The sequence below is a fragment of the Podarcis vaucheri genome (assembly GCF_965113315.1).
Source record: "Podarcis vaucheri genome assembly, chromosome: 12".
NCBI classification, from domain to species: Eukaryota; Metazoa; Chordata; class Lepidosauria; order Squamata; family Lacertidae; genus Podarcis; species Podarcis vaucheri.
In genome coordinates, this window is record NC_138750.1 from 19,723,528 (window position 1) to 19,737,824 (window position 14,297).

General features: G+C 39.4%; 1 protein-coding gene across 1 annotated transcript in view; it reads right to left on the reverse strand.

Annotated features, from left to right (window-relative positions):
* STT3B (STT3 oligosaccharyltransferase complex catalytic subunit B) overlaps positions 1-14,297 on the reverse strand; it is a 43,266-nt gene that overhangs the window by 18,799 nt on the left and 10,170 nt on the right. The window contains exons 2-5 of the mRNA XM_082193363.1: positions 10,079-10,187; positions 6,735-7,022; positions 4,991-5,056; positions 2,802-2,901 (exon numbers count right to left, since the gene is read on the reverse strand). Coding sequence (XP_082049489.1) covers positions 2,802-2,901; positions 4,991-5,056; positions 6,735-7,022; positions 10,079-10,187 — 563 coding nt within the window. The remainder of the gene's footprint in view (positions 1-2,801; positions 2,902-4,990; positions 5,057-6,734; positions 7,023-10,078; positions 10,188-14,297) is intronic.

Genomic DNA, 14,297 nt, shown 5'->3' on the forward strand with positions numbered 1-14,297 from the left:
ACAAAGGACATTACATGTGCATATGAAGTTAAAAACAGTGATATGAGAATAGTAATACAATGTGCCTACTATTTTACCGGTTATCTTAGCGAGCAACATCCCATGGTGTCATCCTGCTTGTGTAATGGGCTTTTGCAAAAGCCTTCCCCTTGCACTATGGAACTAGCCACCCCTATACTTCCCCACGTACCTCCCCACCCCCCAACTGCTTTGGAGGGTTGTAGGACCGTACAGAGGAGACAGGTGGGAGACACTGTAGCAAGAAAAGGAAGCACAAATTCTCTCGTGTCCACTGGATATCCATAACATTGGCTACTGAGCATTTTTCTATGAAATATGCATTAAAAGTGGGACCTAAAAAAGATGTTGCAGCATAAGAGTGACTCCTACACACCCTGTTCCAGGATAGCCGCTTTATTTCTCCTTCCTCTGCTTTTCCCCTCCTCCAACAGATAATCAGTATTCTGCAGCTACTGGGCATGATCAATCCTCATTGAGTATAGAATGATAAATAGTCCTACAATTCAGTCTGGATATTTCCATTATATTGTTCATTTTCCTTGAAATGTGTTATTAATTACTAGCTAATAAACTTGAACATTGAAATTCTGCCAGCTGCTTTAGTGTGGAAGTCAGCTATAGTGAAGGATCACTTAAAATTATGTTTACATTAAAATTGCTTAAAAGTAACAAGCCAAAAAACCTGTTGTCCTAAACAAAAAAAGAGAAAAAGACTGAAAGACAATCAACTTTGTTCAACGTGACCAAATTCTACTCTTAATGCCAATATGTCCTTGCGTAGAATTAAGCCTACAATGTTGCTTCTGATTCAAACTAGTTTTCTGAATGCATATAGTAGTACTTTACATCCTCTCAAAGTTATTTGAAACTAGATTTAAAAGCTCTAAATTGTGACAAATATTTGTCTACTACTGTTGCAAATGTTTACCTTTACCGCTAGACTGCTCTAAAATAGATCACAGGGAGCTTATTCTGTTTATAAAGGTTTTTTCCCTTTTATTCAGCACTGTAACCTTTTGCAGCTAAGCACTTGCAGAAAATCTTCTGCAATATTCGTAAACTGATTCAAAAGTAGTCACACTGATGTCAACATCAATAACTCTGCATCAAATATGCATGAGCAGTCAGCAGGAGTTTAGTCAGCATTGTAGTTATGATGCCAAGTAGGTCAAATAGAATCTCAGTTTACATCCATTTACAAAAGCCATAAAATATGCCCAATTCTGGCAAAGAATTTACATTCCGGAAAAGTTCTGTGAACATCAAATGATCCTGAACAAGATTGCGATGCAAATTAGACCATGCCCCATTAGTCTTTTTGTTATTGTATGTGTGTCTGCAAAAAAGAAAATCATACCAGGTTTCTTTCCCACATAATTTCATTCTTTCTTGCTGCTCGCTTATATGTGGAATGCCCGACCTGAACGTTTATGTCAGGGGCGAGATACTGAATCACATACCCTCCTCAGTCCATTTTTTGTCAGGTGACCATCAGTCAATCACCTGACATCACATAAAGTCAGGTATTCAAAATGCAAGCTGTAAGAGCAGGAAGTGTTTTATCACCAATATTAGTGCTATACTGCCCAGCATAAAGGCTGGATACAGGCCTCTGATTGCTTTTTAATAGTAAAAGACAACACCAGTGACTTATCTCCAACTGAAGAACACATATTTACAGAACGCAATGCACTGTAGCATGTCACCTTTTAGCACAGCAGAATTGCAGTTTTTCCACTGTGCAGTTGGCCTTTTTTTAAAAGGGCTTCATTTGTGTGATAAGTGCAGAATTAACTGGGATAGAACAGAGCATATGAACTGAAGGAAAAGCCCTAGCAATGTCTAATACATGGGTAGGCAAACTAAGGCCCAGGGGCTGGATCTGGCCCAATCGCCTTCTAAATATGGCCTGCGGACGGTCCGGGAATCAGCGTGTTTTTACATGAGTAGAATGTGTCCTTTTATTTAAAATGCATCTCTGGGTTATTTGTGGGGCATAGGAATTTGTTCATTTTTTTCTTCAAAATATAGTCCAGCCTCCCACAAGGTCTGAGGGACAGTGGACCGGCCCCCTGCTGAAAAGGTTTGCTGACCCCTGGTCTAATACATGGCATCCATCAGCTTCAGCACACCAAATTGTACAGGGAAGCAGACAAGATTAGTATAAAGCTCCTCTCACACTTGTCCTTCCTACTGGGGACAGAGGTTAGTTGCCTCCTTCCCAGGGTAGAATCAAAGCCACGTGCAGGGACAATGACTGATATCATTGCACTGGGATGATCAACTGTCATTCATTACCAGCTTCATCAGTCCCATTATAAACAGATTTGTCACACACTGGTAATAGTAAGAAAGTTGCATGCGTTTCTGAAAAATTGTCTTGAGATGAATGATTACAGTGTTAAATTATCTTTTTAAACTACAGTACATTTTATTTTGTTTAGACTACATTGTTCATTTTGAAGTATTATTATTCTGGTTATTAGCTACCTTAAGTGTATTTATTTGTAATAAATAAATAAATAAATTTGCTTCCTTATGGCAGAAGCAATAAGCAATGCAATGCAAGATGATTTAAAAAGTAAAACAAATCTACTAATTCTAATAACCTTATTAGAATTCTAATAATTCTATTTTACGATTTTGCCTGTAACTAGACAAAAGTAACCACTTAAATTAAGTTAAATTCATAGTCATTTAAATTGAAAAAGGAAGTAATGTGATTAAGAATGGGGAAAACCCCCACTTTTCATTCAATCTCAGCAAATCAAAACACTCACCTATGTAGACCCTCCTACTGTATCTTTGCATCAACAGGAGCACAAATACATGCAGTGGAATAAGGTTGATGATGAAAACATAACCACCCCATGCAGAAACCTGAAAAATAAACATATCAGAACATAATGCTAATTTATACACATTATTGTTAAACCATTAAACTAACCAACATGAATTAAATTTTGTCTTCAAGACAAGATAATCCAGGCCACAAGGAAAAATCCACAGGACAGAAAGATTTCAGTAGAAAGCAGATCCAGGAAGCATTTTTTACTTATTCCTCCTCAACTAGTCCTTTACGCAGATTATACACATTGTATGTGACCTTCAACATTAGCTGTACTCAGAGTAGACCCATTCAATGGACTTAACTAACTTAATTAAGTCCATTGATTTCATTGGATCTACTCTGGGTATGCCTGAGTTAAGATTTTACGTCATGGCTCTCAGTGAAATGTTTTCCAGAAAATTATAAATACCATCACTTTACTATTAATATGAATTATTATGTATTAACATAAAGAACTACTTTTGTGATTTATATATAATACATTATAATGTATTTGTAAACTTAATAAAGGAGTAAATAAAATATCAAGCAGGAACTCATTAATGCCAATTAAGAAGACTGCAAAATTAAGCAATTTGCCAGTTAGTTTAATTTTAGAGTCATTATTCACTTTACCAACAATGTCAAAATAAGAACTGCAATGTTTTCCTCTACAATGAAAGGATATAGTGATTAACACTAGTGAACAAACCAAGTATGAACAGATCTGTAGCATCCACACCTTATGCACCATTGATAGCTTGGTCACACATATGGCAACCAAGTACAGTGCTACCTCGGGTTACAGACACTTCAGATTACGTGATTTTGGATTGCGCACCGTGCCGAACCCGGAAGTACCGGAAGGGGTTACTCCCAGGTTTCAGCGCTCGTGCATGCGCAGAAATGCTAAATCGTGCTTTGCGCATGCGAAGAAGCGCCAAATTGCGACCCACACGTGCGCAGACGCGGCACTGCGGGTTGCGAACATGCCTCCCGGACGGATCACGTCCGCAACCTGAGGTTCCACTGTATCTGTTATCTTCCAAATGTAGCAACTTTTAAGGGGAAAAAAACTTCTTTAATAATCTAGCATATCTATCAAAATCCAGGGTGAAGTACTTTAAATAAAAAAACTAGTGTTAGCTATAGTACTGAAACTATTACCTCCTTCCATAAATATATGTGCTCGGATCTTGAGAAAGTCACTTGAGGCCCTTCCCCCGTCTCCCTTAAGAGCTGAAGTGGGTGGTTACTAAGCAGAGGGCATTTTTGATGGAGGCGCTCTGAAAACAGAGCTTCCTTCCGCAATGAGACTCACCTGGCACCCTCATTAAGATCATTGCAGTGCCAGGTGAAGATATTTCTAGCTTCCACACATTTTAGATTTCCCACTTTGGAACAAATGCTTTCTGCTGGATTTTAAAGTCTTGCAGTGAATAGTCTTGAAGCACAAATCAGTTCATCTGGTCTTTAGGATTAGAGAGACCTAGTTCACATACCACAGTAGGGCATAAGTTTAAAACAAGCTATGTGCTGATGCACGCTGCTCTAAGGTAGCCACAGAACACCTCTCTTGCTGACGCCATACTGCGGAATAAACAGAATCTCGCCTGTTGTGTTGTTCAAACAAATGCCTGTGGTGACCAAGATTTGCAGATCACTTGCAGATCATGGTTTATTTGGAAGAAACTAACCAGAAGTCTTGGTTTGGATGACTCTGGCTTCTTTCATTCTCAGTGCAGCAGCATACGCTAAATGCCGCAGGAACATTTTAATAGGGTGCGCAACTATGCTGCTCATTCACTCTTTGATGTGAGGTGCAAACCAGGCGAGTGGCATGCTTAAAATAAATCTTCAACTAACTTCAGTCAAGATACAAAATGCAAACCAATTCTCTAAAGTGAAGAGGCATTTTCTGTTAAACAAACTTTTCAAACCTACCACCATATATATAAAGTCAGTGTTTTCAGACAAATGCTGATAGACTTTTTTCTATCTTTAAATGTTGCTCCAATATACTATTAATAAAAGCATTTACAGTGTACAAATAAAGAATGTGACTTGCACATTTGGGTTCTGCCAAAAAATGATTTCCAATAAATCACATTATGTACATTAGTTTAGGATACCACTTACCATGTAAAAGTAGGATAGGCAGCAGCATATGGTCCAGAAGACTGATCCAGTTTTCACAGACTTCACCTACAAATGGTGATTTGTGTTATAACTCAGCAGAAACAAGAAAAAATGTATCATTCAAATTAAAAAAACAACAATTAAGAGCAGAGGTTGAACTAAATATACTTTTAAGGTTTGCATCAGAATTAACTAAGGTACTTTACTGAGAGATTATTCATTCCATTACCACACTGATATGCTTCCGACACAGTATTAAACAACTGTTTGGTGTTACATGTTCCCCAGGCACACGTGCACTGAAGATTTCCCAATACACAATGCACTGTGGGCTTCATGCCACAGCTGGGCATGGCTAATGTTCTTTCTTTCTTCTTTCTTTCTTTCTCTCTCTCTCTCTCTCTCTCTCTCTCTCTCTCTCACACACACACACACACACACACAAGGGTACAGTCCTATATGAGCTTATCTGTTATGTTTGTATTATATATACTAATACTAAAGTTGCATTATGTATTAAATTATATTGTATAGCTCAATTTTTGTAACAATAGCAAAATGTCACCAACTTTAACTATTAAACTTTTTAATGTTTGATTATTATGACTACTACTGCACTTTTAAACATGCATGTGTTAGACAGTGTAATACAATTTTAGGGTCTAAACTACACAAACTTCCAAGTAATGATATCCTGATGATCAAATCTGCTTTGTAGGGAAAAGCCAGTTCAGGAGTTGATTTAGAATGACGCAGCAACGGGGGAGAGGTGGAGAGGAGACCGTTCTTAATCATGCCCTCATTTTACTTTGCTGCTACACCTCACCTCTCCCAAGACACCTCTGAGGGTTAACACATGTTTGGAATCCTGTGGGAGGAAATGGGACTTGGGAGAAAATAGATTAGGAGCAGAGAACAAGCAGGTGGGAAAGCAATAGACTAATGTACCATTACTATCTCTAATGTAGCCAATTATGATCTCTATTAGTGTCAACATGACCCTATCAGACCACTTTTAACAAGAACATTACATTTAACAAAGGATACTGTTCAAAGGTTAGGAAATAAAGGTCTTGGATTGGCTTAGTTCAGGCCACTTCCATCAACATTATTTCAGAAACATGGGTTTATGAATCAGCTCAAGCTGATGACCTGTTAAATGAAACTTGCATGGCTACTGTTTATGACTGCTTTGAGCTACCCTGATAGGAGGGTGGGGGGGTGTATTTTAAATAAATAATAAAGTAATGCTTATGGCTGTTGAATTCTTATAATTTGTACTTGCGATCCCTCTAGTTCAAAGCTTTCCAAACTGTGTGTTGCGACACGTTATTGTGTCGGCTGCAGTGTGTAGGTGCATTACGGGAATACTCCCCATGCGCCTCCTACTTTTTGCTAGTAAAACTGAATTACTGTGTTGCGAAATGATGCATGTCTAAAAAGTGTGTCACCAACGTGAAAAGTTTGACATAATGCAGGAAGTGTTCAAGCCGTATCTAGCTAAAGACCACAAAATATTTCACCAGTTCAAAACCAGCTTACCATATAACAATGCAACTTTTTCTTTTGGAAAGAGAGTAATTAGCATAAGCGAAAAAGGCCCTCAAATTTTTAAATCGTTGCTTTCTTGTGAGTACCCGATTGAAGAAATCTAAAATCAAAGCCAATTTAAAAGGCAGAAACAACACAGATTCAAAATACTAAAAGACAGTGAGATAAAAATTATGAAGCAGGAGTTACTTACCCACAAGTAGTATGTGAACTGCAGTGCAAAAATAGCTATCCCTTCATTGTCAAAAGATCCTGCAACTGATCGTGATATGTAACCTGGTACTATCGCAATAAAGCAAGCAGCTAGAAGCCCTGCTCCCTGGTTCCACAGTTCTCTGGTGAGCAGGAAAGTAGAAATTGATGTAAGGCCGCTAAAAACTGGTGCTAGGAACACGCATACATCTCTTATATGGACAGTTATGTTAAGCATATTTAAAATCCAATGTATAAGGCCAGCTGTCACCATCAGCCCTGGGTAGACCTAGGAGAGAGAGTGGAAAAGTGATTTACCAAATTGCAGACGAAAAATTCATTTTTCTTCTATTTGAATCAATGTTATAGAAAGACTTAAAATATATTAATGTAACCCACATGCAGAAGAGATTGTTATTTCCACAACCCATATAAAACCAAGCTATTGCCAGAGCCAAACGTCTTTTTAATACACACACATACATTTTCATTAACATTTTCTTCAGTAACAATTGAACATACAGATATATTTTTCAGTATCTGCATTGAATTAGCTTTAATATTATAAAACAACATATAATATGGTATACAATTAAGGGTTTCAAGGATGGCTAAGGAACACAACTAAAGACACCTGCTTAATCTAGATAGCAAGCAAAAAACTCGTATTTTATGAGGGCGGGCCCAGGATTTTTCTCAACACCGTCTGTATGGATCTAATTGTATTTAAAATCCAAATGAGCATAAAGCTAATGTTCAAAAAGCACACAGGCCATTAACTAGAAAATCTGGAGCATTAAACCCTATCCAGCTAAATGAATCCAGCAGCAGCTAGGGAAAAGGGTACAAGATAAACAAGAGACGCAATCTCAAAAGTAGCCTCTACAGGGGGAAACAAAAAGATTGGGGGTGGGGAGCAGAGAGACTATTCATGTAAATATTTTAAAGGGGGTGTTTCTAAGGATCCTACCACAGATGGCCTGTATTCTTTCAGACACTTTTTTTAAAAAAAGAACATACCTCGTTAAATGTTTGTACATCTTGAATTGCCTAAAAGAAGGCCATGAGATATGATAGCTGGCAAATAGGAACATAGGAAGCTGGGAGAGATCATCAGGGGGTTTGGGCTGAGTGTTCATCAGTATGTGGATGATACCCAGCTCTACCTCTCTTTCAAATCAGAACTGGTGAAGGTCCTGTGTAAATGTCTGGAGGTGGTTGGAGGCTAACAGATTGAGGTTGAATCCTGACATGACAGAAGTACTGTTTTGGGGGGACAGAAGGCAGGCAGGTGTGTAGGAGTCCTGAGGACCAGGTGTGCAGCCTGGGAGTCATCTTGGACTCACAGCTGTCCATGGAGGTGCAGGTCAATTCTGTTTCCACGGCAGCTGTTTACCAGCTCCATCTGGTGTGCAGGCTGAGACCCTATCTGCCTGTGGACTGTCTTGCCAGAGTGGTGCATGTTCTAGTTATCTCTCGCTTGGACTAGTACAATGCACTCTATGTGGGGCTACCTTTGAAGGTGACTTGGAAACTACAACTAATTGAGAATGCAGCAGCTGACCTTTAGAACCCTAAACGGCCTCGGCCCAGGATACCTGAAGGAGTGTCTCCACCCCCATCGTTCAGCCTGGACACTGAGGTCCAGCTCTGAGAGCCTTCTAGCAGTTCCCTCGCTGCAAGAAGCCAAGTTACAGGGAACCAGGCAGAGGGCCTTCTCGGTAGTGGCACCCGCCCTGTGGAACGCCCTCCCACCAGATGTCAAAGAGAAAAACAACTACCAGACTTTTAGAAGACATCTGAAGGCAGCCCTGTTTAGGGAAGCTTTTAATGTTTAACAGACTATTGTATTTTAATATTTTGTTGGAAGTAGCCCAGAGTGGCTGGGGAAACTCAGCCAGATGTGTGGGGTACAAATAATAAATAATAATTTATTAATATTAACAACAACAACAACAACAACTTCTTACACCAAGTCAGGTCATTGGTTCATCTAACTTAGTACTGTCTACACAACTGGCAGCAGCTCTCCAGAGGTTCAGATAGGGGATGTTCCTAGCCCTACCTAGAGATGCTGGGGGTTGAATCTGGGACTTTCTGCATGCAAGGTGGGTGTTCTGCTGAGCTGCAGCCCTTCCTCAGGGTTGCCAAAAGTAATATAGCTATCACTTATTTACTGAATTTCATTTGCTGAAACCACAGCAGAAAGCATCAAATAGTTTATTTCAGAAATAGTACTTCTGATTTTGAAAGTTTATGGTGTAAGTTATACGTACTAAGGGAAAGCACCCTAATATAAAGCTAAACTGAGTAACCCAAAACTATTACACAACCACATCAAGCAATATTGACACGGTTTGCTGCTAAAATTGGCAGAGCTATGCTTTATGATATAATAATTCAAATTAGAACAGAAAAATCAGGATTTTTAAAAAGAGGAACAAATTGATTTCATTAAATGTTTTATTGATCAAATGCGCAAGGATTCGTTTTATTGACTAGCATCTTGTAAATCTACTCAAACAGCACTTCTTAGATTGAAAAAGGAGCTAACTGGTGTTCAAGGACACATCTACATCCATCAGAGATGGCTCATGCGAAACATTTCTGCAGTACAACAGCAATTATATTCTACCACAACCCTATCATGAAAAACATAGAAGTTGAATCTTTTGTTTGCAAGAACATTTTCTCATATGAATGTTTTTGAACTACAAGCTTTTGTATTAGTTCTGCGTACACAGCTCACTAATAACTTTCTCTTATAAAAGCTATCTATATTACAGTTCTAAAATTGAACTGTCCTAGGGACTATTCTGTCCAGAGTTAGAAATTCACCAAGTACATTATGTGACTGGCGCAGGTTCAACTGCAAATATGTGGAGATTTCTGGATGCCAGGTTGGTGATCCGGCTGGCCCCTCCAGCTTTCTTAAGCAGGTAAGCAGAAGAGTTTATTACATTTATATCCCACCTTTTCCTCCAAGGAGCACATGGTTCTCTCCCCACCTCAGTTAATCCCTACGACGACCCTGTGAGGGAGGGCAAGGGGTTGTGACTGGCCTAACGCCACCCAGTGAGCTTCATGACTGAGTAGGGATTCGAATCTGGATCTCCCAGATCCTGGTCCTGCTAGATCATGATTCAATGCTGAGATAAATATAAATATGAACACTTTAAATTTAATTGAAAAACAGCTTATTTTTTACATACTTGCTGTAATTGAAATTTTAAAATCTGATATAAATGGAGTTAAAAACTCAAAGTAAAACATGGAATGGAAGTAACAGTATTCATTTATAAATGGACATTTTCTTAAAACTTGATTACATTTTCTGGTACTTACAGTCCCACCTACTATTCTTCCTAGTGGATACCATGCTCTTTCGTCAAACCAGTTTAGGAATTCATAAAATCCATGTGACGCAAGATGATGTGTTGATCTGTAGTTAAACCTAGGAAAAAATGGTAAAATTAAATAGGTTTCTTTAAGCAATTAAATCTACTTATTTTATGTAAATGTATTTGTCAGACAGCTTTTCAAATACATGGGACTGGATCTGAACAAATTTAGTTGAACTTTAATTTGTCACATTGATCTCAACAGGATTAATCATGATTTAAGCCTTGTAGATATCAATGTGATCCAAATGTAACCATGTTTGCCTGGATCAAACCCATAGTTCCACTTGGCGAGTAGAAGTCTGACATTGCTAACAGCTTACTGCTCTTGATCCAAGCTAATTGGAATGTGAAAATTGAAAATACTGTTAGGCACCACCTCAAACTACAAGAAGTAAGACTCCAGGAGTGCCTGCACTTTACTCAAGGTTCCAATGAAGGTCAGCAAAGACTCTGGTGTCTTTAGGGTATATGGTTTTATTTACACATACATGCAACCTGCATATAGGATGGAGGGGCTCAAGCATTAAGACTAGTCTAACAGATCTTGCTTCTCCATTAGGTTTCAAGTGGAACCACAAAATCCAGCATAGAGGAAGGCATATCTGTTCTCCAACTTAGTCTCCAAGCTTTTTAGCTTACACAAATAACAACTCTGGCTATTGTTCTTCTACCTATCAGCCAGATAATGTGGATGGAGAAAGGCCCATCCATTTGTTTCTATGGCACAGGACAATTCTTTGGATGTGCTTAACAAGCCAGCCAAAGCTATTAGTTTGACAAAGGAACTGCTTTGGCAAGCTTCCTCTTAAACATTCCACTCTCACAGATACATGATCCCAACAACTGCAAGGGACCCAGGGTATCACTCACACTGACCCCCCTCTGCAATTCATAACAGTATTCATTCTTATGACCTAACTGAAATCTGCATTTATAATTTCAACTTCAACTTCGTCACCAAGCTACCAATCTTCAACCAACTTCAACCAGATTCTTCACCAATTCCTTAAGCTATGACCTCCCAAATAAAGGGAAGGGTTTGTTAATAAACACATCTATTTTTTAAAAGTCACACCCCTTCCCCCTGAATAAAGGAGTTGCTCAGTGCAGTTTACAGATACAATGCAAGCATAAAAGTAACCATAATCCCTACCTTTATAACACTAATTATTAACTAAAAATAGTAGCATAAAACAAAGAATACAATCAGTGCCATAAGCAGCAGCTGCAGAATAAAAAGTGTGTGCCAGCAGAACCCAAATAGAGAAGATTGCCCAACCTCTTGGGACAGGGTTCTGCTTATTGGGTGCCACCCCCCCCCCGAGAAAGCTCTTGCCTTAAAAGGCAATGGTACACAAAAGAGGGTCTCAACAGCTGATCTTAAAGAACAGGGCAGATTCACATAAGAGGAGACATTGCTTTGAGCAGCTTGGTTTCAAGCTACTTAGGGTTTTCTACAAAATAACCAGCATCTTGAACTGCAGTCAAAACAGAATAGAAGCCAGTGCAGCTGACAGACCACTAGCCCCAGTCAAAATGTATGCATGTATGACCAGGACTAGGAATGGATTGGCACACCAGCCAAAGCTGGACAGAAACTCTCCTGACATCTGAGCAGCTAATAACAAGACTAGATCCAGGAGTACTCCTAAACTATGAACCTGGTCTTGTAAGTAGAATACAATCCTTTCCAGTACAGGCCGATATGCCTTCTAACCAAAAGCACCTCTCATCCAGATTTAATTTCAGTTCTTTTATTCTTATCCAGTCCAGGTGGTTGACAATCTCAAAACATTTAGGTAAAGGAAGCCATGCATACTCCTTAAAAAAAGTTATCAGTTTTAGACCCTTACGTACTAGCAGTTGCCAGGACATTGCCTGTTTAGTTCCTTCCTTATTTCAGATATGCTTTGATTTTATATAGATTTCTGTTTAAGCTTACTTTGCAGCACGATGTTATTTCTGTTCTTATATTATAATTGCCACTTGTAGAGTACTTCACAGACAGGTCCCTTTTATTTAAAATTATGTTATTTGAATGTTTTGTAACTTGCTGCCACTTACAATTTATGATATTCTTCACATATCCATATAGACATGGGTTTGTTTTTTTTAGAAACAGAAAGCAGATTATCATTATTATCAATTAAATTTCTATTATCGCCCTTTATCCAAAAATCACAGGGCAGTTTACAAAACACGTAAACTACATACCAAAACCCTCCAATAACTCTCACCTCCACAGTTTAGAAGAAAATAGATTGTTTAATTAGCCAAAGGCCTGGAAGAAGAAGAATGTTTTTGCCTGGCCCCTAAAGATATCTAATGAAAATGTCAGGAATGCCTCCCTGAGGAGAGCACTCCGCAAGTGTGGAGCCACTACAACAAAGGTTCACACTTGTGTTTTCACCCTTCATACCTCTTGCAGACGGGAACATGAAGAAGGGTCTCAGATGATAATTGCAGGGTCTGGGCCGGTTCACATAAGGAAAGGATGTCCTTCAGGTATTTTGGTGCTGAGCTGCTTAAGGATTTGTAGGTCAAAATCAGCACTTTGAATTGGACCTAGAAACCAACCGGCAGCCAGTGCAGTCGGGACAACAGTACTGTTACATGCTCAAATGATTTGGTGAGCAACCTGGCTGAATTCTGCACCAGCTGACGCTTCTGAACCATCTTCAGAGGCAGCCCCACATATAACATATTGCAGTAATCTAACCTAGACGTTACCAGAGCATAGACAACAGAAGTTAGGTTATCCCTGTCCAGAAAGGGGCCGCGGGTAGGCCACCAGTTGAAGGTGATGGAAGGCACTCCACACAACTGAGGCCAACTGAGCCTTAAGCAACAGCAATGGATTGAGAAGGAACCCCAAGGTGCATACCAGCTCTTTCAGAGGGAGTATAATCCCATGAAGAGCAGGCTACCTCCAGGGTTCGAAATTAGCAAGGCGCCAGGCGCATTTTGCACCTAAAGATTCTCCATTTGCGAGCACCTCAAAAAGTCTGGGTGCCATTTTTTGAGCCTGGCCAACACTCAAGGATTACTGATATGTATGTGCTTTGAAGCCTCAAAATATATGTTAACGGTAGACCACATGTTAAGGAGTTTAACAACAAAAAGTAGAGTGTTTTGAAAACTGAAGTATGGAACCAATATTTTTATTGTAAACACCAAAATAAACATGTATTAACAATTTCTGCTAAAAATATGATATTAACAATGTGACACTTATTTGAATTGTGTATTAGTTCCTGCTTACCAAAATAATAAATAAAAAGTGTTGCCGACCCCCCACAATGGTGACTAGACATTCTGTTTTGGCACCCACAACCCAGTTCCCAGCAGCCACTTGGCTCCTAGTTTTTCTATCCCAGTTTCTAACACTGGCTACCTTCTATCCATCTAGGGAACCACCCACAAACATTAACTCAGTCTGGATTGAGCTTCAGTTTCTTAGTTCTCATCTTGTCCACTACAGAGCCAATACAACAGCCCTGCACAACCACTGCCACACCTGCAGTTGTAAAGGAGAAGTAGGGCTGTGTGTCATCCCCATATTGTTGACAACATACTCCAGATGACCCCACTCAGTGATTTCATATACATATTAAACTTGAAGCACGAGGAACATCACACTGAAGTCTTCCCAGGGTGGAAGAACACTGCTCAAGCATCACCCTCTGGAAATGACCATCCAAGTAGAACTGGAACCACCACAAAGTAGTGCCACCCACCCCTAACTTGGACAGCTCCTCTACGATATCATAATGGATGGTATCAAAAGCTGCTGAGAGGTCAAGGCAAATTAACAAGGACAATTTTTTTCCTGTCTCTCTCCCAACAGAAGTCATTGTACAGGGCGACCAAAACACTTTTTGTGCCAAAACCAGGCCTAAATTCTGATGGAAATGGATCTAGAAAATCAGTTTCCTCCAAGAGCTCCTGGATTTACTTTCAAGCAATCAAAGGCTGGTTTCCATCTGATGCAGGCAGGCAGGCAAGAAGAATCTGCATACACTTGAACAAGGGACAACAAAACTCACATACGTACAATGTAGGTGGTTGACTTTTAAAGAAGTAGTGAAAACTAAAGAGTTAAGCAGCCTTATAAGCTCATTATGTACCATGGACTGTAGCTCATATAATTTTAAAACTGC